This window comes from Rhineura floridana, chromosome 3, assembly GCF_030035675.1.
Source record: "Rhineura floridana isolate rRhiFlo1 chromosome 3, rRhiFlo1.hap2, whole genome shotgun sequence".
Taxonomy (NCBI): domain Eukaryota; kingdom Metazoa; phylum Chordata; class Lepidosauria; order Squamata; family Rhineuridae; genus Rhineura; species Rhineura floridana.
In genome coordinates, this window is record NC_084482.1 from 62,178,706 (window position 1) to 62,206,650 (window position 27,945).

Genomic DNA, 27,945 nt, shown 5'->3' on the forward strand with positions numbered 1-27,945 from the left:
CCCCTCTTTCAGGCTCAGAGCAAGAGGGGAAAGAGGGAGGGCTGCTCGCAGCCGAAAAGCGGGGAGGCAGTTTACCATCAGCCCCTCCCCTATCCCCCATCCTGGAATCGGAAACTTCAGAAGAGGAAGGAGTGATGCTTCCCCCCTCACCGCGCACACGCAGACAGCTGAAAAGACAGGAGAGAAGGGGGGGAAGGCGGGCAGTACCTGAGGGGCAGTTAAGGAGGAGCGAAAGATTGCGCACCCGTTTGGCCCCTTCTTAAAGAACAGGCGGGAAGAAGTCCCTTGCTCTGTCAACTTTCTCCCAATGCCGCAGGACCTGTATCCCTGTATTGCTTCATGAGAAAATGCAGTCTTTGTTTGGACATTACCCTAATAAAACACGAATTAACTACAGCCGTTGGTCTGGTTCCTGAGTCACATCCTGGGCCTGACAGCTTGACAGAGCCACCTAAATCACCCTCAACGCTCTCTTCACTTGACTGGGACAAGATGTCAAAGGGAGCAGCGGGGGGAACGAACCCCACTTCTGAGACGGAAGAAGTGGAACTCTTGAGGACTAAGGTAGCTGATTTGCAGACGGATGTTCAAGCCCTGCTAGCAGCAGTCAAGGCGCTGAAGACGGATAATCAAACCTTGAAGGCCACGATAGACCAGATGCGAACAGCCCCTCCAGCTGCCGTAGTAAAGGTTCCCATTGGATTGCCCCCAAAATACGCGGGACAAAGTGATCAGTTGGCAACCTTCGTGGCTCAATGTGAGTTATATCTGGATGTCAGGCACACGGAATTTCCAGACGATGGGGCTAAAGTAGCTTTCGTGATTAGCCTCCTGGAGGGAGAAGCTGCAAAATGGGTGACTCCGTATCTCGTGAGAAAGGATACTGTCTTAGGAAGGTACAGAGGATCTATACAGGAGATGACCGAGATGTTTCAAGACCCGCAAAGGGCTGAAACAGTAGCGCGGCAACTAGGCGCTCTGAAGCAAGCTAAAGGGACTGTTTCCGAGTACACTAACGCTTTTAAAATTCTGTCCCAGGAAACAGGTTACAATGACGCCGCCCTGATGTTTATGTACCAGAGTGGATTAAATGCTGAAATCCTGGATGAGTTGGCCAGGACCTCCCCCCCCGCTGACCTACCAGGGCTCATCCGGCTATGCCTACAGATAGATCACCGGATGGAAGGAAGGCGCCTGGAAAGGAAGCAGGAGGTCCCGAGATACTCAGCCTCGGCATCCCGCAACAAGACCCTTCCCACTGCAGGGATGGCAGGTAATGCAACTGAGGGACAGGGAGGGGCTAGGCCAAGACTGTCGGAAGAAGAAAAGGAAAGACGACGCTGGGAACGTTTATGCTTTTATTGTTCAAAGCCGGGCCATGTGGCCAGAGACTGTGGACTGAAAGGGGGGAAAGCCGAGCCGTCGGGAAACTGGAACACCCAGTCCACGTGCAGGCCGGTGGACTGGGGGCAGCGTTGTATAAAGGCCCCCCAACGATCCAACCTCCCTCAAAGGGGGTGTTGGTCTTGCCTATTCGGATTACAACTTCCAGAGGAGTGGTGTTTAATTCCACGGCCTTAATTGACAGTGGAGCCTCCACAAATTTTATTGATGCAAAGTTAGTCAAGCGTCATGGAATTTCCCGGTGGAAACTGGACGCTCCCCTAGCTGTGGAGACTATCAATGGGAGACCCCTGAAGTCAGGAGGGGTGACACAAGCCACGGAGGAAGTGAAACTTCAAATCCCTGGGCACGAAGAGTTCATTTCGCTATACGTGTCAGATCTCTCGAACTTTGAGGTGATTCTGGGAATGCCCTGGCTAGCAAAGCATGAACCCAAAATAAGTTGGAAGGAGGCGGTGGTGTGGTTCACCTCACAGTATTGCCAGGAGAACTGTCAACCTGAAGGAATCAAGAACACCCTTGCGGGGGCAGTGCAAAACATCGAGCAAGTGACCCTGCCGCCAAAGTATGAAGAATTCAAAGATGTGTTTGATGAAAAAGAGGCAGAGACTTTACCCCCCCACCGCCCTTACGACTGTGCGATTGACCTAGTGCCAGGAGCCAGCATCCCATCAGGGAGAATCTACTCTCTCACAGAGAATGAGAGGGAGGCCCTGAAGGAATTCCTGGATAAAAACCTGAGGCGAGGATTCATACGCCCCTCACAATCCCCTGCTGGAGCGCCACTATTGTTTGTGAAAAAGAAGGGGGGGAACTCAGACCCTGTAACGACTATCGCGCATTGAACCAGATCACCATCCCCAACAGCTACCCGCTGCCCCTGATCTCAGAGTTGCTGGACCGACTGCGCTCTGCAAAAATCTTCACGAAGTTGGATTTGAGAGGAGCGTACAATCTGATCAGAATGAAGGAGGGAGATGAATGGAAAACAGGATTCTTGACCGCTTACGGATAGTATGAATACCTGGTCATGCCGTTCGGGCTTTGTGGAAGTTCAGGAATTTTTCAAAAATTCATGAACGACGTGTTTAGAGACTTGTTGGACACGTATGTAATCTGTTACTTAGATGATATCCTGGTGTTCTCAAAGAACCAGGAAGACCACGACCAGCATGTGAAGACGGTGTTGAAGAGACTGAGAGAAAATCACCTGTATGCTAAATTAGAGAAATGTGGATTTGACCTCAAGTCTCTAGACTTCCTTGGATATCAAATCTCAGCGGAAGGCGTGGAGATGGACCCAGGGAAAGTAAGCTGCATATTGGACTGGGGCCAACCTGTCACCAAAAAGGATGTACAACGGTTTTTGGGGTTTGCCAATTATTACAGAAAGTTCATTCCAGGGTTTTCCAAATTAACAGCTCCTCTGACTGACTGTTTAAGGGGGAAGAAGAAGTTTCAATGGACAGAGAACGTCACCGAGGCCTTTGAGGAGCTGAAGAGAAGGTTTGCTACTGAGCCCATTCTGCGCTTTGCTGATCCGAACCGCCCTTTCGTAGTGGAAGCAGATGCTTCAGATTTTGCCATCGGGGGGGTCCTGCTACAATTAGACCAAGAAGGGAAGGAGCTGCACCCCTGTGCGTACTTCTCTCGGAAGTTAAAGCCTGCAGAGAAGAACTACAAAGTTTGGGAGAAGGAGCTGCTGGCCATCAAGGACTCTTTTGAAAACTGGAGACAATACCTAGAGGGGACCTCTCATCGAATTGAAGTGCGCTCCGACCACAAGAATCTTGAAAGCCTCCAAACCGCCAGAAAGCTGAACCAGAGACAGATAAGATGGTCCCAGTTCTTCACTAGGTTTAACTTCCAGATTACTTACCATGCCCAAGCCAAAAACCAGAGAGCGGATGCCTTATCCAGACAGCCACAATACAAAGAAAGTGAATCCGAGGACCAGCCTCAGTACGTAATCCCGCCAGAGAAATTAACGTTGGGAGTATGCCAGCCTTCATGGGAAGAGGAACTCAAAAAGGCACAACAAGAAGATGCAGACATGCTAAAATATCAGCAGGAGACGGGACAAGGTCAAGACTCAGAAGTAACCTTTCACTGGAGAAATGGAGTGTTATGGTTCAAAACCGCCAGATATGTGCCAGAAGGGGAATTAAGGCTCAGAATCCTACGCCAGTGTCATGATTCCATCACAGCGGGACACTTTGGGATTTACAAGACCATTCAAAACGTGGCCAAGGACTTCTGGTGGCCTAAAATGCGTCGGGATATTGAGAGTTATGTAAAGTCCTGCTCTGTCTGTCTGCGGACAAAAACACAAACAGGGACACCAGCAGGACTGTTACAACCGTTGCCTGTCCCACACGAACCCTGGAAGGACCTCTCCATGGATTTTATAACTGATCTACCCAAGTCCCAAGGAATGACAGCCATCTTAGTAGTGGTGGATCTACTTACCAAAATGGCACACTTTCTTCCTTGTGCAGGGGCCTTAGAGGCTAAAGAAACGGCCAAGTTATTCATAAAAGAAGTCTACTGGCTGCATGGATTGCCAAACAGCGTAGTCTCAGACCGAGGAACTCAGTTCACAGCCAAATTTTGGAGAGCAATGTGGAAACAGTTGCAGACGGAATTAAAACTCTCCTCCGCCCATCACCCCCAGACAGATGGGCAGACGGAACGCTTGAACGCCGTTTTGGAAAGATATTTACGAAGTTATGTGTCCTATCAACAGACTGACTGGGTATCATATTTGCATTTTGCAGAGTTCGCCTGCAACAATTCTCTGCACTCCAGCACTCAACAAACCCCGTTCTTCGCTAATTATGGATTCCATCCTAGTCTTTCCAAGCAGCTCAGAAGGAATGCTGGTACCGGCAGCTGAGAACTTCCTTAAGGAATTGCAAGCGGCGCAACAGACACTGAAACAGCAGTTAAACGAAGCCAAAATGGAGTACAAGCGAGTTGCTGACCTGCACAGGAAGGAGGGCCCCCCCCTTCAACCGGGAGACCAGGTATGGCTGTCCACCCGCTTCCTCCAGATGCCGGGCAAATGTAGAAAATTACAAGACAAGAGGGTGGGTCCTTTCGAAATAGAAACTCAAATCAATCCCGTGGCGTACCGACTGAAGCTGCCTGACACGTTTAAAATACATCCTGTGTTCCATCGATCCCTCTTAACGAAAGCCGCCCCTCCCAGTGAGTTACGGCCGGAGGAACCTCCCGGAGCTCCACTCCTGGTAAATGAGCAGCTTGAGTTTGAAGTTGAGGAGATCTTAGATTCCAGGATCAGACGCCACAAGCTGCAGTACTTGATTCATTGGAAAGGCTATGGGGTGGCTGACAGATCATGGGAAGATGCAGCTGATGTGCATGCTCCAGAATTGGTAAAACTTTTCCATCAACGTTTTCCCCACCATCCCAAGCCAGACAAGGGGAGGGGGGCACAGCCTGGGAGGGGGGATGGTGTCGGAAGGCAGAGCTGGGGTCCCAATCCCGGGGAGCTGGATCCCGGAGAGTTGGGAGAAGAGTATTCGGATGGATGGCAGAGGGAAGGGGGAGGAACTTCCCCCCTTTGGAGCGAAGACGAAACAGAGGAACTGCCAGTGATAAGGTCGCTTAGCAACGGGGAGCCTGAGCCCTCCCTGGACATTCTCACGCCTCCCCCTCTTTCAGGCTCAGAGCAAGAGGGGAAAGAGGGAGGGCTGCTCACAGCCGAAAAGCGGGGAGGCAGTTTACCATCAGCTCCTCCCCTATCCCCCATCCTGGAATTGGAAACTTCAGAAGAGGAGGGGGTGATGCTTCCCCCCTCACCGCGCACACGCAGACAGCTGAAAAGACAGGAGAGAAGGGGGGGAAGGCGGGCAGTACCTGAGGGGCAGTTAAGGAGGAGCGAAAGATTGCGCGCCCGTTTGGCCCCTTCTTAAAGAACAGGCGGGAAGAAGTCCCTTGCTCTGTCAACTTTCTCCCAATGCCGCAGGACCTGTATCCCTGTATTGCTTCATGAGAAAACGCAGTCTTTGTTTGGACATTACCCTAATAAAACACGAATTAACTACAGCCGTTGGTCTGGTTCCTGAGTCACATCCTGGGCCTGACAGGGAGGGGAGAAGGACAGATGTGATCATTTGCATGTTTATTGAGTTCAGTGCGATTTACTTCCCTGCAATCATGCTTAGGATAGGTAAAACTGACTGGGGGGGGGAGAGACGGAGGGCTTAAGTGGGCAGGGGAGGAGGAAGAAGGAGGAGGGGAGGGGGAAGGGGGGAAAGGCAGGTATGATCATTTGCATGATTGAGTTCAATCGGATTTACTCCTATGCAATCATGATTAGGATAGGTAAAACTGATCATGGGGGAGGGGGAAAAGGAGGGGGAGGAGCATATTGGAGGGGGGCAGGAAGGGGGAGGGGAGGGCAGGTTTGATCATTCACATGCTTATAGAGTTCAATGGTATTTACTTCCGTGCAATCATGATTAAGATAGGTAAAACTGAACATGGGGAGGAGGAAGGGAAGGGGGAGGAGGGGGAAGGGGGAGGAGGGGATTGGAAGGGGAAGGGAGGGAGGGGCAAGAGGGAGGGAGAGGGAAGGGGCAAGAGGGAGGGAATAGGGGGAGGGAAGGGGCAAGAGGGAGGGAATAGGAGGGAGGAGAAGGGGCAAGAGGGAGGGAATAGGAGGGAGGAGGAGGGAGGGTGGGTTTGGTCATTTGCATACTTTTTGAGTTCAATGGGATTTATATCTGTGCAATCATGTTTGAAAATGGACAATGGACTGCTTTTAAGTCAACCGGACTTACGGCGACCCTTTGAATAGGGTTTTCATGGTAAGTGGTATTCAGAGGTGGTTTACCATTGCCTTCCTCTGAGGCTGAGAGGCAGTGACTGGCCCAAGGTCACCCAGTGAGCTTCATGGTTGTGTGGAGATTCGAACCCTGGTCTCCCAGGTCGTAGTCCAACACTGACCTGGGGGAGGGGCAGGGAGGGGGGAGGGGGGAGGGGAGGGGATTGGGTGGGTGGGCACTAGGCAGAAGGGAAGCCCCTTTCCTTTCCAAAAGGAAAACATTGTGAACAGTATCATTGCTTTTCAGTGTTTCCCCCACCTTTTCATTCTACAGAAGGCACATGTAGCCACTAGGGTTGCCAGTTCAGGGCCTGAGAATGATCCTGTATCTTTGGGAGAAGAGAAAGTCAGCCAAGTTCAGGTGTTCTTCCAATACTGTAACGGGAAAAACCACAAGGCGGAATTCTCCCCCCTGCACAACTTTTAAAGATACAGAAGACCTCTTGGAGGCTGGACCTGGCAACTAAGAGGTCTTCTGTATCTTTAAAAGTTGTGCAGGGGAAAGGGAGAATTCCACCTTGCAGTTTTTCCCATTGCAATGTTGCAAGAACACCTGCACTTGGCTGACTTTCTCTTCTCCTAAAGAGACAGGATCAGTCTCTGGCCCTGAACCTGGCAACCCTACCTCCTACCCAAATTTAAAACAAAGCTGTCCCTGGCCACATCCACACCAGGCCTCTATTACACTTTGGACAATCATTTATTTATTTTGGACAATCAATTATTTATTGTATTTATATACCGCCCCATAGCCGAAGCTCTCTGGGTGGTTTACAATAACGAAAAACATTAAAAACAAATATACAAATTTAAAAACACATCTTTTAAAAACAATTTAAAACACAATTTAAAACAATTTATCATGGCTTCTCTCAAAGCCATGGCTCAAAGCCAATCATGGCATCTCTCAAAGAATCCTGGGAAGTATAGTTAGTGAAGGGTGCTGAGAGTTGCTAGGAGATGCCCTGTTCCTCTCACAGACCTTCAATCAGAGTGGCTGACTGTTAAACCATTCTCTGTGGAATAGGAGTCTCCTCTCAGCACCCTTTGAGCGAAGCCATGACTGTCTCAAGTGAAATCAAATCTGGTGTGGGTGTGGCCCCGAGCAGCCAAGCCCAGCAGCTGTGAGGCTTTTAGAACACTGACAGTTGGTCCTTACTGAGCATGCTCCGCGCTATGATTGGGTCCCATCCAAAATTTCTTAATTAATTAAAAATCAGCCAGACATTTTTTTAACTTTTAAACTGTAGAAGATGGTCAGAGTATGGGGCAAGGTCAGTATTAGGATTACAGGTACTCTGTGAACATAGCTGATTTTTAATGAATTTCAACAGATTATGAGAATTCTGACAGAAAAAAGTCCAAAATGGCTCTGGAGTTTTTCTCTCTCTTTTTAGATTTTGAACTCTCTATTCTCTCTGACTGTTTTGTGTATCGCCCTGAACATTGAGAGGGTTGTTAAGCAAGCATTTCTGAGTTTAGGACTGTATGTTTGGTAAGGTTTTATTTTGAAATGAGCTTATGGGAAGCATCAGAATGGCATGGGGGATATTTTCAATTTAACACTGCAGAATGTGAAAAATCCATGCTGGCTATAGTATACAGCCACTCTCGTGGCTATATAATAATCCGAAAAGGGAAAGAAAAAACATCATATGTCTAGGGCTTGCAGACGCTGTGCTGTGATGCTTTTAGTGGGTGTGTCAATCGTTCCCGTCTACACACCCACTCCCTCCTCCTCCTCCCTTCATTCATTTCATTTCCTGTGGGATGAAGATAAACTTCTACTGCTCTCTCCCATTTTGCAAGCCTTTTTTATGTTGCTCAAACTGTGCCTTTATTTTCTCTTTCCCCCTAACTTGTGAGCAAAAGCAAAACATTGCTCAAATATTTGTATTTCAGCTGTATTGTACCAATGAAAATACAAATAATTGCACTTCCGGGTTGTTGTTTTTTAAATGAAACTTACTGGTAGAACAAACTGAGCATGCTCGGTTGACAGGTAACCAGAGAGAGTGGAAATGTTAAATCAAAGGGCATGGTCTTTAGGAAAGTGCATGATTGATGCTTCCCCTCAAGTGTGACTAGAAAACACTGTGTTTGTAGCTGGCATTGAGTCCTTATTGTGGATGGTGCAAACAGAACATGGAGGTAAAAACAGCATCTTTAGCATGAAGTTATGCTCCCATATGGATAAGCCCATATACAACTCTGCACATCCCCTCAAATTTGACTAGAGCAATAACTATCCTTTCTGTGGCAATGCCTCCCCTTCTATATGTTTAACGTTGGTTGGATATTCCACAATTGCTTATAAAGGATAAAATGTAGCTTAGAGATGTTTCAATCAACCCTCTAAAATATCCCATACTGCTTCCTGGTAGCCTCAGAGAAGTGCTTGATTACATGAGTCACTGCAATTCATGCATTTCTGAGCAGTCACCAATTTGTATTTGGGCTGCCCATGTCACCAACAGGACAGCACCTCTACACTATTGAAACCTCTGCTTCCATTGTTCTCCCAATGAACATTCTAGGTTTTAGAGCAGCAAGGGTACCTAGAAGTCTTATAAACCCTACTGTGTTCTTAGGATCTTGAATTGGATTTGGAAATTGAGCTAATACTAAAATGTCTACCCATCAGACTAAATGCAGATAACATTTTATTTATTTATTAATACATGTATATCTCATCTTTCCTCCAGATAGTTGAAAGTGGTGTACATAGTTCTCTCCCTCCTCATTTTATCCTCACTGCAACCTTGTTGCTAAGAGTAACTGGCCCAAGGACACCCAGTAAGCTTCATGGTCGAGTGCAGATGCATGCAACGACACCCCCCACCGGCAAAAAAGGCTCCAAAAAAGAAATAACTGATCCACTGCTGCATGACCACTCATGCTCTCCACAGCTACAAACCCAACTTTATTATATGTTTTTTCCTACCGCTACAGGCCTGTTCCCAAGGAAATTGAGATCGCTGTTCTCTCCAAAAAGGTAGCCCTCAGGGTGTGTAGAATCAAACTTCTCACCTCCCATGATGAAGTGACTGGCAAAGTAGCTTCCTAAAAAGGAGAGGAAAGCACAGAGACTGGTTACAACTAGGAGCAGATAAAGGAGTTCAGTATGGTAAGGTGGAAAGGAAGCATCAGAGAGGATATAATTACCATCATGGACACAAACAGTACAATGGACTGTACAGTAACTCATTAAAATAAAGATGGTCCTCAGAGTCAGCTCTACAATAAATAGCATCACGGGCAAGGAATATCTTCGGTACCCCCCCCCAGTGAACTTTGCAGGGCCACCCAGAGGGCTTATGGGGCCTGGTGCAGGTGTGATGTTGAGGGCCTTGCTGCTGCCCCCTACAAGGACTCATGCACGTGAGTACACAGCTAGGGGCCAGATGTGAGAATTCTCACCTGCAACTCCTCCTTGCCCTGGGATCAAACAAAATGATAGATGTGTTTAATTTTTTTCTTACATGGGAATAAGGGAATAGGGATTGGGTTGTGCTTCTCCCAAGTACTGCCCCCAAATTCCAAACCCCTTCTGGCAGAGCTTCTTTCTGCTTCCAGGGGCTCAGTCTCACAGGCCTTCTGGTTCTGTCCTGCTGACAGACTTCTCTACTACTCACTCAAGAAGGATTCCTCCCTTAAAGCCTGATCTCACACCACTCCTACACCTTTCCCTGTGTTAGTTGCCACAGAAAATTATTCTCCAGTGGCACCTTGCCTGGAAATCTTAAGATGGCATTCACTCCCTCCTTGAACTTTTTACCTGGCATGCCAGGAGTTCTTTCCATGACAAGAACAGGCAGCCTGCTCTGCCACAAAATCCCATCTCAAAACCTTTGCTGTTCCTTCTCTCATTACGAAAAACCTTTCTAACCACCAAGGCTATTTGGTCTGGGCCAATCATAAGCCTGCCTGACTAATCTTATCTCTATTGCTGCCCAGACACAAAAAGACGTTTTACCTTACCGTGATTGGTTTAGGCTGTAAGCACACTAGTTACCTACAGCAAAGTGTTTCCACTGGCCACACCTGGAGGGGCAAGGGGTTGATCTGCTAATCAGTTGCAAAATCTCTTTGAAGCTGAATTTTTAAAAATGCATTCAAGCTGATCCCACCAGGTTTTACAGTAAAAAGGGCAAGGATATGACTAGCGCCATGTGCCCGTTTTCAGAAAAGAGCGGTGGAGACACACTGGAACTGGCAGAACAGTAAGTGTGTCTCTACCCTTAAGACTCCTTACAGTTGGGGTGCAGGCCTAACTAATAAGCAAGCCCCTCCCAAGGATACAGTTTACAGCCAGCTTAAGCTTCAAATTACCATCTATTCTGTTTCATATACAACTATGAAAAATGTTTACTTCCTCATGGCTGGGGAGAGGTCCCATTATGTCACAATTACATATTGAGATTCAGTGTCATCTTACACTCTAATATACAATTTCCTCTCTTTATGAAAACTTTAAACAAGATATCTGGTGAGCAAAGTGCTCGGTAAAGTTGTCTCAAAGTAAAGCTGTGTTCCACTGATTTTAACCTAGTGCAAATTATTTCTTTATTTATAAATGTTTGTACACAGCTGTTTCATTTAAAAACATTAAAGCGATTTACAAGTTTTTTTAAGTACAATAAAAACCATTAAAATACAGTAAAAACAGAGGTCAAAATCAAGTGGAAATTTAAAAAAGAAACATACTTTCAAGCTAACTGGAGGAAGATCATTTTTGTAGTTAGTAACACAAACAATGTTCTGATAATCATGGGGGACTGGAATGCAAAAGTAGGGAACAGAGAAGAAATAGGAATTGTGGGGAAACGGGGCCTAGGAGACAGAAATGAAGCAGGAGAAAGACTTATTGAATCCTGTGAAGCCAATAATTTGTTTCTTGCAAACACATTTTTTGAGCAACCGAAAAGACGACTGTACATGTGGACATCACCAAATGGTTAATATAGGAATCAAATTGATTATATAATTGGTAGCAAAAGATGGAGAAGTCCCATACTTTCAGCAACAACAAGACCAGGAGCAGACTGCGGTACAGACCATGAACTGGTCGTATCGAAAATCAGAGTAAAGCTAAAGAAGAACAACAAAGCAATCATAATGTCAAAATACAATTTAAGTAACATCCCAGAAGAATATAAAGACCAAATAAGGAACAGATTTGAGGCTTTAAACTTAGTCGACAGAGAACTATGGAGTGAAGTCAGAGATATTATCAGGGAAGAATGCAAAAAGACAATACCTCTAGTTAAAAAGTGAGAAAGGCTTCAATGGATGACTGAAGAAACTCTTAAAATGGTTAAAGAGAGAAGGAAAGCAAAAGCAAAACGAGATAGAAACACGGTCAAAACCCTAAATGCAACAATACAGCAACTAGTACGGACAGACAAAGAGAACTATTACAATAGTTATTGTATAGAAATAGAAGAGGACAACAAAAAGGGAAGAACAAGAGCTCTATTCCAAAAGATAAGAGAAATGAAAGGGAAATTTAAACCACAACTAGGGATGTTGAATAATCAACAGGGGAACACACTGACTAATTGAGATGAAATAAAAGGAAGATGGAAGCAATACACTGAAGAACTCTATAAAAGACATGCAAGGATAACAGATTCATTCACGGACAAACCGTATGATGAACCAGAAATGTTAGAATGTGAGGTGGAAGCTGCTCTTAAAATACTTGAAAGAAACAAATCGCCAGGAACAGATGGCATACCAATAGAGTTGCTACAAGCTACTGAGACTGAAACTGACCAAATTTTGACAAAAATCTGTCAAGAAATATGGAAAACTAAACAATAGCCCACAGACTGGACACCAAAGTCAGGGTCACTCAGACCATGGTATTCCCGATCTCTGTGTATGGATGTGGAAGTTGGACAGTGAAAAAAGAGAAAAATAAACTCATTTGAAATGTGGTGTTGGAGGAGAGTTTTGCGGGTACCATGGACCTCAAAAAAGATGAATAATTGGGTATTAGAACAAATTAAACCAGAACTATCATTAGAAGCTAAAATGATGAAACTGAGGTTATCATACTTTGGACATATCATGAGAAGACCTGATTCACTAGAAAAGACAGTAATGCTGGGAAAAACAGAAGGAAATAGAGAAAGAGAAAGACCAAACAAAAGATGGATTGATTCCATAAAGGAAGCCACAGACCTGAACTTACAAGATCTGAACAGGGTGGTTCATGACAGATGCTACTGGAGGTCGCGATTCATAGGGTCGCCATAAGTCGTAGTCGACTTGAAGGCACATAACAACCACCACACAGGGATGTTGGAAAGACTCCATGTATACACACACTGGAGATGTAAAATACATGCACCCCATACAATAGTTTATTGTCAAAACCAGTTGGTAATTGCAGAACTTAAAAAAAAAAAAAAGTATTAGTTTCCTACAAAATAAAAGCAGTGACACCTAAGTAAGCCCTCCCTAATTGCTTTAAAAATAAGATTGGAGGGGAGAGAAAGATTTACAACACAAACACAATCCTTTGCTATGTTCACTCAAAAGTCTCACCGATTTACAGCACAATCCTAGCTATGTCCAGTCAGAAGTAAGTCCTATTGAATTCAATGGGGTCTACTCTCTGTATGTGGGATTAGCATTGCAGCTTTACTGTCAGAAAAGTGAGTATAGGATTAAAGCTTCATACTGGGAAGATTTTCAAACCAGTCTATAAATTAGACAAATAAGCTCCCCTCTTCAACAGGAAAATTTAAACTTGTTTGACTCCTCATAATTAGAAAAGCATAACACATTGTAATGGCATTTAGATCTCCTGCACACAAGAGAGAGAGAAACTTTAGCTTACGCAGTTTGTGAGATCTCAGACTAGGAAAAAGCAACAGTTTTTGCAATGGGTTCTAACTATTGCCTTGAGATCAACAAATCCCTTATCAATCACAACCCTGACTTCACTTATTGGCTACAAACTTGAAAGGGTGGGGTTAGAGTAGCCAGCTACAGGCTCATTTAGCAGCACTTGTGGGGGGATGGCTGACATTTTGGTGTATCTCTCTTGAACCAGACCACCTAGAAACTTTTTTTTCCCCAAATGAAAGCTGAGAGTCCGGAGATTGAGGTGACACCCGGAGAGGACCCCAAAAATCCAAAGTCTCTAGGTGAAAACCAGAGACCTGGCAACTTTAATACATGGCAATGTGAGAAAGGGCCTTCTCTGTTGTGGCACCTTGTCTGTGGAAAGCCCTCTCCTCTGAAGTCTTGCTGATGCCAACTTTGGCTTTGTTTTGGTGCCAGATTAAGATCTAGTTCCTCAGGTATTTATAAATTGTTAACCTTGCAGCCCAATATTAAAGTAGTTGTCACTCTGCATTTTATGATGAATGTTTTTATTTAATGTTTTACCTGCTCTTGTTTTGTTGATGTAGCATTGTCTGCATGAATTGTGTACCCCCGCAATGTGATATAGGGTGGGATATAAATAAATTATCAAGTACATAAATAATGCATTTCTAAAAATGTGACATTTTCTGCAGAAAAATGTAACCACAGAAAAATTACCACCCAACATTAGAAAGAACTCGAAGATCATCTATGCTGAGGTACTATATTCCATACTTATCCAATGTTAGTCATATTCAGAGTACATCCACTGAAATTAATGGACTTATGAGTATGACTTGTTCTGGATATCACCCATTGTATGTAAAAAAAGAGAAAAGAAAAGACAAAGAGTAGTTTGGGGTATCACAAAAAACAGCTCTAAAATGCAAACTTTGCAATTATTCAGAGTAGATTCTGATCTACCTGAGGGAGCCCAGGGGATGGGGTATATAAGACCACCCTATAATATAAAAAGAGGATTTTGCAACACTTGGCAAACTCTGCATGGAATTTAAACAAGAGGGTAACAAGGTTCTCTATCTACAGGCATACCCCACTTTAACGTATGCAATGGGACCGGAGAGTATACTTTAAGCGAAAATAACCTTTAAGTGAAGCAATTGTCTTCACTTGTACTGCACGCAATCACCACTAGATGGCAGCGGCGTCATGCCACGAATGGAGCATGTACGTTATAGCGAGGCAACGTTAAGCGGGGCAACGTTAAGCAAGGTATGCCTGTATAGCACACAGGGTTCATCCTTCCTTTAAATCCACAGACAATAAAAGCTTAAGTGAATATCATCTAATATTACCACTCCCAACACACATATAATGCATTTATATACACTATCCATACCACTCCCCATTCAAATGCACTTTTAATCTAAGGGATTTAACAACAAGAAGGTCAAATGAACTTTTTCACTCTAGTCTTAATCCCAGACGTGCTAGTGGTGATAGGCCTTTGCTTTTCAAGGAAACAAAGACGGGAGCTTTTTCCTCTGACAGGCATTCCATTTCTTGCTCATTCCACAACAGATTTGTTAGCTGTGAAGATACTGTATACCATACCTTGCCATAATAGACTTTTATGCGGTTACATTACTGGAACTGTGCAAATTATTCAGATTTAGTCTGTCCTCTTATCCAAATTAGCAAAATAAGAGGCAAACCTCCATCTGCCATAATAATGTTTTTACAGAACAAGCCATTCAGGAGTAAGCATAACACATTCCTCTTTAAAGAAGGAGTCTATAAACACTCCTATTTCCCAAGCTATTTTCCAGTTGGATGGGTTGATGACGGTTATTAAAAGCCATACACTGCAACAGTTAATTCAAAACCTGCTCTCTTAACTCCCCATCTCAAAGAGAAGATTGGTAGTAGGTATACAAAAACCAGCTGAATCATCACTTCATGGACTACTGAAATGTGTGGCGATTACTCTATAATTGCTTCTATAGCACATTTTAATCTGTGAAGAACTTTACTTTATTTAAAATATTCATAGCCCTCCTTTCTTTGTAAAAAGTTTCAAGGTGGCTTTATAGACTATTAAGTTTGGCCCCACAATGACTCTTTGGTAGGTTACTACTGCTCCTGATTTATAGATGGAGAACTAAGGATGCGATGCAGGCTTGGCATAAAAACAATATAGAAAAGATGATCTTAAACCAGGTCTAGAAGACCAAGCTCGCTCTTCAATTCTTTTTGCATGTGGATTTGCACATACTGAATCAGTCTAATGGTCTAGCCCGAGAGATTTATCTCAGTCAACTTCTATTTTCTGAACAGCAGCCACAACATTCACAATATGCTTTCTTGATTTTATTTATTTTAAATACATATATTTGCAAAAACAAATATTGATCCACTCATTTTTGTATGTTACAGCATCAAATAAATCTACTTTTTATTCTCTTTTTTTAAGCTGCCTCTGATATTACATGCTGCAGAAAGGCAATATATACATTTTTTAAATAAAGCCATGAGTCTTGTCCTGCATGTACTAAACTACAGAAGAACCATTTTGTATTTTTAACAACAAATTACCAAAGACCAACCCCCAAACCCCAAAGTTGCAGTGGTTCACTTTACAACAAGCTTGGTGGTTTGAATTACTTTTTCCACTGGAGAAGGAAGTTGTGCAAGAGGGAGATGGGAGAGAGATGCATAAGTACATGATGAAGGTGTGTAGAGTGTTAGGCTGTGAGCACTCTAGTTGCCTACAGCAATGCGTTTCCATTGGCCACACCTGGAGGGGCAATAGATCTGCCAATCAGTCGCGAAATCTGTTTGAAGCTAGTTTTAAAAAATGAACTTGAGCTGAACCACAGGTTTTATAGTAAAAAAGGGTGGAGTCTGACTAGTGTTGTGTGCCCATTTTCAGAAAAGAAAGGTGGAGACGCACTGGAACCGGTACAATAGGAAGGGTAGAAACACACTCACTGTTCTGCCGGTTACAGTGCATCTCCACCTCTCTCTCTTCTGAAAACGGGGGCACACGATGCTAGTCAAACCCCGCCTCATGTGTTTTTTTCAATTCAGCTTCAAAGAGATTTTGCAACTGATCAGCAGATCAAGCCTTTCCCCCTCGAGGTGTGGCCAATGGAAACGCTTTGATCTGGCAACTAGTGTGTTTACAGCCCAAGTGTCTCTCTAACCAAAGTTTGATTATTTTGTTGAAGAGCAAGTTGTTGAGAGTGATTAGTAGTGTATTCATTCAGGCAGCCATGAGCCTGAATGGGCAGAATGGAGGGGAGGATGAGAAAGGCACCATTATACCTAATTATAATGAGGTTTGGTGTTAGGGGAGGAGCAGGTCGTCTGCATAGAAAAGGAGGCTGATGCCTTTGGGCCATCTCCTCTTCTGGATCCTCCTCCCAGCCTTCAGCATGTTGGTTGCTCTATTTTCGCACTCTCTGGCCTGCTTATTAATGCGAGGTTGGTTCACAGTAAGACCATACGCATTCACAATTTTATAACCGAGGGGACCATTCTGGCATGTATTGCTGAAACCTGGGTGGCTGGACTAGGTGGAACTGATCTGACTCAGGGTTTATTCACACAGGAGCATAACTTCATACTAAAGAGATTGTTTCTACCTCCATTTTCTGTTTGCACCATCCACAGTAAGGGCTCAACGCCAGCTACAAACACGGTGTTTTCTAGTCACACTTGAGGGGAAGCATCAATCATGCACTTTCCTAAAGACCAAGTCCTCTGATTTAACATTTCCACTCTCTCTGGTTATCTGTCAACCAAGCATGCTCAGTTTGTTCTACCAGTAAGCTTCATTTTAAAAAAATATATCCAGAAATCCGATTATTTGTATTTTCATTGGTACAATACAGCTGAAATACAAATCTTTGTGTGAGCAATGTTATGCTTTTGTGCACAGGGGGAAAAAGAAAATAAAGGCACAATTTACAGCAACATGAAAAAGGCCAGCAGAAGGAGGAGAGCAGCCAGAAGTTACTTGTCAGCCTACAGGGGAAAAAATGAACAAAGGGAGGAGGAGGGAGTGGGCGTGGAGAGGGGAACAATTGACACACCCACCTAAATGCATGGGAGCAAAGTGTGTGCAAGCACTAGAGATACAAAGTGAAGAATTTTTCTTTCCCTTTTTGTATTATCAGAGGATTGGATATGGAGTGAAGACTTTTTTGCTTCCCTTTTCGTATTATCAGAGGATTGGATTAATAAACATTTATAGGGGGGAAACCGTGTGATAGCTTCTGTCTGCCTGTAACGTCACGTGGACCATGCAAATATAAATGAGATATGATTAGCACCAAACACACAGTCAACCACCATGTAGTTGAGTCCTCAGTTATGCCCATTCAGGTATTCAGTTAGTACCAATGATTAGGCTAAAGGGCTTTTGGGGGATGGAGTCACCAGGATTCATAAGGGTTCCATCTCCCTCAGTAGGAGATATTTCCACTTTAAGGGGCTGCATCTGGTGTTGGGTCTAAGAGACAGGCTGGGGATGCTGCTACTGAACCACCCGCTCTGCTGTCCAGCAGCCTCCCTGACCAAGCTGAATGACACAGACTTTAGTATGGTGTTCAAGAACTCCAGAACAGTAGTCTTGAAACATTTCAGCATTCATGCCTAGAGATGTGAAGGCCCAGAAAAAAACCAGAAAATTTTGGGGGGGAAACGTGTTTTTTCTGAAGTTGTTTTTGTTTTTTCCTGAAAAATGAAGAAATAATGGATTATGGAATGTTTTATTTTAGCATGATGAATAAAATGTTTCATTGAATCATGGTGCCCCCCCCTTTTTTTCTCAGTTCCTTTTATGGGAATGGATGCTTTATGTCTGCTTGACACTGTGGAGGACTAGCGGAGACATAAATAATTTTCTTTGTTATTAATGTTGATGGTTTCTTCTGGTTTTTTTAAATTGTTTTAAATCGTTTTTTGCCTGCTCCTCATAAACTGGCAAAATGAAAGAGTTTCCTTACAGTTCAGGCGTTCCTTACAGTTCAGGTTCTTGTAGAGCTATTTGTTACAAAAAAAATAAAAAATTTAAAAAAGTAAATTCAATTTGTAATAATTGTTTGAATAAAATGTACTTTTAATTTACCAAATGTGATAATTTTATGCCAAACCAACTTGTACATAATTACAAAAATGGGAGGTGTTGAAATAATCCTGTTATAGTCAGATCATTTCCTGGTGAGGTTTAGTCTTATGATGGCATTCCCTTCCTGCACGGGTGGAGGACAGATTAAAATGGTCTGTCCCCAGAGACTTATGGAATCTGATCCAATTCCTGAATGCTCTGGGAGATTTTCTGACAGATAGAGCTGGCAATCCTGTCAAGGCCCTGGTGTTGCTGTGGAATGGCAAGATGCAATGTGCCATCAACACAATCACTCTCAAGTACCCCCTTCAACACTTCAGAGCCTGCACTGCTCCTTGGTCTTCCTAGGAGCTGTGGACAATGAAGCAGGCTGGATAGTTTGAGGGTAAATGGTGTAGAACTCACTGGGAAGATGACCAAACACACGTTAGAGCGCATCATTGTACCTACTGTGTGGCAGCGAAGGAAGTTTATTTTGCTACATCCTCAAGTAGCTGTTTGTCAGAACTTTTCGGAGCTGTGTTTATCATCCTCTAAACTGGTGGATGGGGTGTTACAACTCTTTGAGGTCTGCTGTGACAGATTTGCTAGGCATGGAAGATGAAATTGCAATTCTCTGTGACGACTTAGATGCCATGGTTATAACAGGTCCTTTTGAGATTACCAATGTGCCATCTAGTCCACTTTTATGACATTAATTTCAGCTTTTGAGACATGGACAAGGTGCTTAGAGTGGTTTGACCAACCACATATCCTCTCAGTCCTTGCCTATCACGGCTTATTTGAGCTAGCTGAGGAGGTCTGACTGGGTGGGTCCAGGTGTGGTAAAATAAATCACTGAATGAAGGGGCAATGCATACTACCTTAAAACAGAAAACAGTTGTCTTCACCTTGAAAAACCCACCATGAACCCAGATGTTTATGACATCTACTTGGTTGCCCTGGTAGGCATCCATTATTGGAAAAGGGCATTTGTCTGTTATTCTTGCTTGATCTGTCAGGGGCTTTTGATTCCATTGGCTATGGTATCCTCCTGGACTTACTCTGCGAGTTGGGAATCAGAGATACTGTTTTACAGTGGTTCCATTCCTATTTACAGGATTGGTTTCAGCCATTGGAACTGGTCAGGGGATTTGGAACACAGTGTAATAAATATGCTCACAACACACAATTCTTATTTCCTTGTTACATCTGAGCAGCAATGGATGTTCTTGAAAATTTTGAATTGGGACATTTTCAAGAACAAATTCTGGAAACATTTCCTATGCAATTCAGGGTAATTCGCATTAGAAAATATTCTATTATTAAATATCACAAAGCAAACATAAAATATCCAATTCAATCTTCAACAATGATTTACCCTTTTACCACCCCCAACCCCCGTATGGGATTGACCAATAAAAAGACTAATAAAGCTTTCAGCATAACATTACATCACATCAACTCCACATTTCATTACATATTACTCATTTACTTCTACTGTCCATCATTATTCTTCTCAGGTAAATAATATCATGGGTACACCATTGCATATTTACTTCTGCTACCCATTGTCATTTTTCTTAGGTAACTATTAACAGCATGATTAATAAATTCATTTCTTTTGACTGATTAGGCATTGATCTTCTGATGCCCCAGAGAGTGATCTAAATTAGCAAGTTTATATTACTTGTATTTTGTAAATAAAACTAATTTTTTTATGTGGAACAATAAAGCACAGTTTGAAACATTTTCCACCCCAGATCACTGCATTTGGAGTCATGTCAGACTGTACACATCCAGAACTAGTGGCTGGAAGCAGTGCCAGATGGGACATGGGCCAATAAGCAAAAACTGAATCCCAATGAGAAATAAGTCCTGTGGATGGGTGCTTCCCAGGTCTGGGAATTCAGGTGTCCACCTACTCTGGATGAAGTTGCACTTCCCCCAAGGATAGGTGTTTGACCTGGGGTTGCTTCTGGAGACACCTTTGCCATTGGAGGCCCTGCAGAGGCTTGCTTAACAGCAACCAGAGCAAGGAGTTTTCAGTAGCAGCACCCTCTCTGTCGAACCACCTCCCCTCTGAATCATAGCAAGAGCTTACATTGATGCAATTTTGACACTTGCTGAAAACCTATTTTCTGAGGTCTTTGCTAACCATTAATATGTTAGCTCCTTTTTATTTTATGAATAATTTCCCATGAAACACCCCCAAGCAATTTCACAATACAATAAAACATATATAAAGTAATTGTGCATAAAACACTAAATCTCCACTTAAAAGGCTTGTTGAACATTCATCTAGCAGCTACCATTTTATTCTGAATTGTCATTTTATTGCACTTATGGTTTTTTGTACACTGTGTTGTTACTGTGAATAAAAGACAATACAGAAATATTTTAATATATAGAAGTAAAATAAAAAGGCAACAATTAAAACAAAAAAACTGATCTTTTAAAAAAACTACGGAAAAACCTCCAACGTCCCCTTGCAAATATCAGAAAGGCCACTACATTCCTCACCAAAAAGCCATACAATAGTTTTCAAATAAGAAAAACACCACGCACTGCCAGTCACAAAGATGTAGCTCACAATTTAGGAAGGTTCTGCAATTAATTATTGATGCCTGCTGCTTTTTGGCCCCATTTTTTCCACATGCATAATTTATAGGGAAACAAGAGTTGAAGAGAGAGAGAAAGAGAGGGAGCAAGAAACAGACATTTAAAAGAACCCCAGAGCTCACCAAAACCAATCCAGGCATATGGTTTAGGGGCAAGTCAAAGGGAAGACAGTTTAGCCAAAGAGTTAATATATTCTTCTAATAAAACAAGAAAAGAGGGATGCAGGATTTCATTTAACATAGTTTAACCTTGCAACACGCTCTGAAAGATGAATGTAGAACTGCAGCCAGCCATACATTTAAGGTGACCAGATGCAATGGAGGACCAAGTTTAATCATTAAAAAGACGGCTGGAGGTTGTGGTGGTGTCAGAGCTGTACTTATCAGAAACCTCTTCTCTTGCACCTCTGCTAGTCTAGCAGCTTGCGTTTCATCTAGTCTATACATCTGACCTGACCCTACATATCTCCAGATCCTGGTCCTTCATGAAAGCTCAAGCAGGTGCAGAGAACCTTTGGCCCTCCAGACGTTGCTCAGCTACAGCTCCCATCATCCCTAGCCATTGGTCATGCTTGCTGGGACTGATGGGAGTTGCAGTTCAGCAACATCTGGAGGGCCAAAGGTTCCTACACCTGTACTAGAGACAGATATGGGACTTTATTGGATGTTTTGCAGCTAGACCCTTAGACAAAAAAGTGTCTAGGAGGTAGCATATGGTCACTGGAAAGAAGCCACAGAGGGAGCTACTGCGATTATGCAGACTGGTACAATTGGCCAAATGACTTTAAGCTCAAACTTGCTTTTCAATATCAAATATACAAGTGAGTGGATTTGGTATACACTCTTATAACTAAGGCTAAGAGATTGGGCTGTGAACTATACCGTCTCTAGCTTAGGTCTTGCCTTAGTTGTCATTTATTATATGAACACAGTAACAAGGAACAATTTTAGCATGTGTTTTTAAATTGTTTTTTTTTAAGTGTTTTTAAATATGTGTATTTGTTTTTAATGTTTTTAATTGTTGTAAACTGCCCAGAGAGCTTCGGTTATGGGGCGGTATAAAAATGTTGTTATTGTTATTGTTAATAATAATAATAATAGTAATAGTAATAATAATAATAATAAAAGTTAACCAAAAAAGAAAGAAAAAGATGCCAGTATGCTCCCTGGGAGGAGAATAAGCTGCTTACTGCATCCCAGTAACAAAATGCACAGCAACAAACTCAGGGCTACGGGAAGTAAAAATACACTTTTAAAAAGCAGCTAGTTGGCCAGCACACAGCTGTGTCTTACAAATAGTGAGCAGTAGCTTTATATTTTTTATCATTCCAAAATTAAGCTAATCTCAGGTGTTACCTGGCTGCATTAATTATAAAGACCTCTCCTGAGTATCTAGTCTTCATTACCCTGTTGTACAACAGTTATTAGCAAGACCTAAGCCACAGAGCTTTACATCATCCAACAGCAAGGTGGGCAAGGGTGGAGAGTACATGAAGAAGCCAAGAAACATTGGACTTTTATTTGAATGAGGACTGAACCCTGACCTGCTTCTCGTTACAAAACATTTTTATACATTCTAGCCCTAAAGAAAGATGCTTTCTAAAGAATGGTGCATATAAGCCACATCATAGCTTTGTAGTGGAGGGCAAGCTCTGCACCTAGAAAGCCCCAGGTTCAATCACTGGCCTCTCCAATTAAAGTAGGAAAGGGGACCTTGGGAGTCCTGCAACATCTGGAGAGCCACAACTCCCACCCACCCCTGACCACTGGCTATGCTGGATAGGGCTGATGGAAGTTGGAGTTCAACAACACCTAAAAGGCCAAAGGTTCCCCATCCCAACTTTAAGGATCTCAGGAGGCAGAGCTTGGAAAGACCCTCGCCTGAGTCCTTGGAGAGCTGCTGCCAGTCAGAGTAGATAAAAACGGGATAGATAGAACAATGATTTTACTCAGAAGGCAGCACTGTTCTTTCTTATTCATTGGATTTCACCCAACATGCATCTTTTTTGGCCCCTCTTACAAGCAGGAGGAAAAAAGCCACACCCTGCAACAGTATACTCAAACAGACCCTAGTATAGTCAGTCCTACAGCCTTCAGGGACTGCTTCCATCCCCATGCTGTTCATTCCTAGTCCAAATGGCAGACCAGGGTCTAGATAGGATGAATTGCCACAATCCAAAACATTGTCTTGATAAAGCAGGCATGGGGAACCTCGAGCCCACAGGCCAAATTAAGCCAGCCAGAGTCTTAATTAGGTCTGTGAGGTAGGTTTTCCCCAGCCATGACTACTTGATCCATACCTGATATCACATGACATCAGATGTGGGGCAGGTAAAGCCAGGGCTGCAAAGGAACAACTAGGAACCTTAGAATGCACTCCCATTGTTCCTCTGCACACGTGGCTTCCATACGGCACCTTTTAAATTTGGTGCTAAATGCAAGCCCCAATCCCTGTCATAAGCAAAGCTTGCATTCAGAAAGGTAAATCAGTTCCTTCTCACACACATATCTCTTTCTTGTGATACTCTCCCACAACACTTATACAAATACTTTCAGGTGGTCAGGGGAAGGTTGCCTTGGAACTCTGTTAGAACTGTAAGCCTCCCAGTGATGGCCAAGATAAGAACAAATTATTATTCAAAGTATGCATGCATATCATTTATGGAATCCAGCATTTGTTGGCAGACACACAATAAAAGTGGTTTTAAATAATCTTGCTAATACAACCTAATATCCATCTTGGAGCTTGTATCCTGAACAAATGAATCTACTACTTATGAATGCACCAAAAAGCATGGAAATTGTAAGTTAAGGCTCCTACCTTAATATCAGATATCCTACAGTCTCATCTATTGTGATTCAAAACTAAGTAGCAATCATACATCCACACTTGCCCTTTAAACCTCACTCTCTGCAGCCTAGGGCTGAAGACAATCCTGGTTAGGTTCAATGTTAAAGCAGAGTGTTTCTTTTTAGAGTTTTCATACTTCGAGTGCATGAGCAAATTTAAGAGACTTAATTGGTCTCTTATACTGGATCTTTCTGATCCTAGTTCTTCATGTGTGTGCACATGCGCACACGCATGTACGTGTAGGAGGGACGAGAGAGATGGGGAAGAGCAAATGTACTGCACTTTAAAGGATTCAAAGTGCTTCATGCATTCTCAGTAAGTCTTACATCAATCCTGCACGGTGTGACATTTTTACTATTGCCCCCATATACACTAACCAGAAGTTCAATAGGTATGGCTTAAAGTCACTTGTTACAAACAAAGCTAGTAAATTTCTGCCTGCTGCTAAGAGGCATAGTACTCCATCACCACAGCAACTAGCTATGGACACAGATAAGTGCCCACACCACTAACAGGTGCAGTTTTCCTGACACTACATATGCAAAAAACAGTCACAGCTATTTCATATGCTTACAAGCCCCTTGCCACCTGACAAAGCCATTCGTTTACCTCGTTAGAAGACCACAGATTAACCTTAGCACGGTACAACTGTGACAGAAGCATAAAGCAAAAGTTAAATGTGCATGCAGATCACATAGGTCAAACAGGTGAACCAAGCTGCAGGGTATACCTCATGTCATAGATATGTAGTGTATTCAACATTTAAGACACATTCCAAAAAGCATTTACTCATGTTATAGACTGAAGGGGGGGAAACTACCTTTGGGACTAGAGGCTCTTAACCTCAAAACACAAGAAAACAGATCACTCAAGGAAGTAAGCCAAGCCACAGAGCATAACTAAAGTCACAATATGCACTCTTAAGGTCAATGAACTGCACACTGTCACAGCTGCTCAATCAGTCTTCTACCCACACACACCAACCACTCACCTAGCTACGGTGGCTGCTGCACCTGCATACTTCTGCCTTCTGCATACTTGTCAGGTTGTGGCACAGCTACCATTTTAAATTATGTGGGGAAAATGTTAAATTATGTGAGAGAAATCAGGCATGGTTTCCAGGTATGTTCCTATCTCCATTTTCCTTCACTGACATTTGTGATTACATTAAAGTTGCCAGTCAACTAAAATGGCAACTTTAAAAAAAAACACACAATGGATTTACACTAGACTTGACTAGTATATTTGATTTTTTTAACCACTTCAGCCTCCAAAATGGTAACTTTTAATGTATATACCAGAAATGGGGCAGGGGAGTGGGGGAGAGAGAGAGAGATGCTGGAAACAAAAACTACCTGCTCCTCAAGCCATGATTTCTAAACTGCTATAAACTCAGCCATTTTCCAACTGGTATTTCTGAAACAATTTCATCGGCTTGTACAAAGAAATGCTCCATATCAATTTTTAAAACTCAGTTCTATCAATTTTATAAGGAACAGAATTTGAATGTTTTCTAATGGCAGAATTACTAAAAGTTCACTTAGCCTTAAAACTATAGAGTAGCTGTTGTGGTTCTATAATAAGCACAGTTTTCTCTCAAATATTATTTTATAAACAGTACAGCAGAACAGATAAGCTGGAAAAACCTCATTCTAAAAATGAAAAGGGTATTGCTGAAACTTGTTTCTTTGTCTGACTTCTTGTAGCCAGTGATGGATCTATAAAACAGGTGTTCACTGACTAGAGAGAAAATCTCTTTGAGGCATATAGCATCTTCTGCTTCATTTACTTTTCAGGGTTACATAAAAGATAGGGAAAACAATAAGTGCCCTAGTAGCTGTCTATATTCCTAAGCCAACATTAGCTGATCACCCACCCACAACACTGCCCATCTGTGAAAGCATGGCTGAAAGTCTCAGCACAGTAATCACTGATTAAAAGCAGGCCTTTTAGTCTAATCAGGTTTTGATCTGACCAGAAATAGGTATTTATTGTTGCTGAGCCTCCCATGTGAAATGCCAGCCACTAAAACAGCCACTAAACAGCTGGTCATAAACACAGAAAGACAAATATGCAAAATCTAGTACAGCGGTTCCCAAACTTTGTCCCACAGACCACTTGAAAACTGCTGATGGTCTTGGTGGACCACTTAGTAATTTTTCTGCCTGTGTAGCACCTATAATGCGCTGTGCTAAATACTGCATAATTTTTAATTGTATTTTATTGCTTCTTTTAATTCTTATATTTGATTTTATTGCATTCCTTAGAATTCAAATTGTAATACAATAAAATATAATAAAAGAAGCAATAAAAACACAATTAAATATCAGTACAATATGAATATTTAACGTGGACATGTCACAGACTACCTGAATGAAGATCGCAGAGAACTGGAGATCCACGGACCACAGTTTGGGAACCCCTTATCTAGTATATTAAAATAGCTGCCTATGGTGCTTCACCATAAGCACCTAATGGCAACTGAAATCATAAAAACGAAAAGTGGTACTTGCAACCAAGTGTCACAATGTGGAGAGCTCTTATTCAGTGTTCCAGCCAGCCAGCCATGCCCTGTTCTGGATACTCCATTATACTCCCCCCACTTTTCTTCTGTTTGCCCCCCTCCCCCAATCAGTATGTTATGCCCACTGAGCATTTTCAGTGATCACTGTTCTGTTTTTGGGCTTCCCACTTCCCTTAGTGTGTGTTTTTCTTGCGGGGTCCCCTAGAGTTCTTTTGTACTTATGTAAACCTTTGCAGTTCCCCCAAGCCTGATACCTCTCCTCTGGTGTGTAATTGCTGTGTTTTGGCTACATAAGAAGCAGCACTTATAAGGAGCAGTCTTTGAGTTCACTACTGATAGAGATATATAGGACAGGGGTCACCAACCTTTTTGGGCCCATGGGCAAATTTGCAAAACGGAGAAACTGTGGTGGGCACTACACACACACACACCACAACCAAGCACACACCACTATCCATTTTATTGGCTAAGACAAGCTGCTGTCCAGCCTAATATCAGTGGCAGGAGGAGCAGGAGAGGTGACCCTGTTGGCATCAGGGGAGGTCTCTGCAGAATGATACATGTATGCCAGCAAATAGCATGCTGGTGACCCCTGATATAGAATGTAGCAGCCACAGTATTGAGAAGCAATACTACCAACACGGCATATTTTAACTGGCTCAACATTCCCTCTCTCTTGTAATGCACTATAAGAGCTTTCCACAACATGGTGGGCAGTACTAGGGATTTCTGACCAAGAATCTTAGCATTCTCACCCATCCACAGTTTCCTAGAACTGGGGTGGGGTTAGTGGGAGACATGACAATTTTTTAAAAAGGTATAAAACCAATCCACATTTATTACACAGAGGGCATGATTAAGAGGATGCACTGGCCATGACTGATCTTCAGACACATTCACACAAGAGCTTTCCACACAGCCAGTTTGGTGCTTTAATTGCTGCTGCAATCCTAAATGTAGGAGCTTTTTCTTTAAAAAAAAGGGGGGGAGAGGAAGTGGTTACTCTGTTGTGCAGGATTTTTACTCATCCTTCCCCTGCATGAGCTGCGTAACCTATACTGACCTCAAGATTAATCTCAATCGGCTTTTATGTGAACAACATAGGGGGCCAGGGAAGGCTGCGCATGGAAACTGTACAACTTGGAGGGGACTGAATAAAAACACAGGGTGCTGCTAACCCCCCCCCCATTTAGGGCCAACTAGCATGGCATGGGCTTTTTTCTTATGTCAGTAGTTAAATGACACACCTGTCCCACATGCTAAAAGAGTTGGTTGCTACATACAAAGCACCAACACTTTTAGGCCCTCCTAAAATAGCTGCTACAAATTTAGAAAGGAGGGAGGAATAAGGGCACATGAGCAGTAAAAACACAATGGAACCTTCAAAAAAACTTTTCTAAAGTGTTTTTTAAACATCGACGAATTGAGACTTGTAAGTGGAAACCTAACATATGTATTCTATGCACGCCCAGCGGAAAGTTCCTCAGTATGACAGACTGGATAAAAAGAGGCTAGTGGTAACTTGACAATGTAGTAACATCTATCAAAGAAAAATGAAATAGGTTAGGCTTATCCTTTCTAATTAGAACCACAGGAAGACAGAAAGTAACATAAACCAAGGGTCCATCTGCACCATACATTTAAAGCATTATTATACCACTTTTAGCAGTCATGGCTTCCCGCAAAAAATCGTGGGAGCTGTGGTCTGTTAAGGCTGCTGAGAGTTGTTGGGGACCC

General features: G+C 42.9%; 1 protein-coding gene across 10 annotated transcripts in view; it reads right to left on the minus strand.

The window, feature by feature from the left end:
* The window catches only part of RNF157 (ring finger protein 157), a 132,646-nt gene that overhangs the window by 75,367 nt on the left and 29,334 nt on the right, over nucleotides 1–27,945 (minus strand). For all 10 annotated transcript variants that reach the window (XM_061616285.1, XM_061616279.1, XM_061616276.1 and 7 more), the window contains exon 2: nucleotides 9,201–9,319. In XM_061616285.1, coding sequence (XP_061472269.1) covers nucleotides 9,201–9,319 — 119 coding nt within the window. The remainder of the gene's footprint in view (nucleotides 1–9,200; nucleotides 9,320–27,945) is intronic.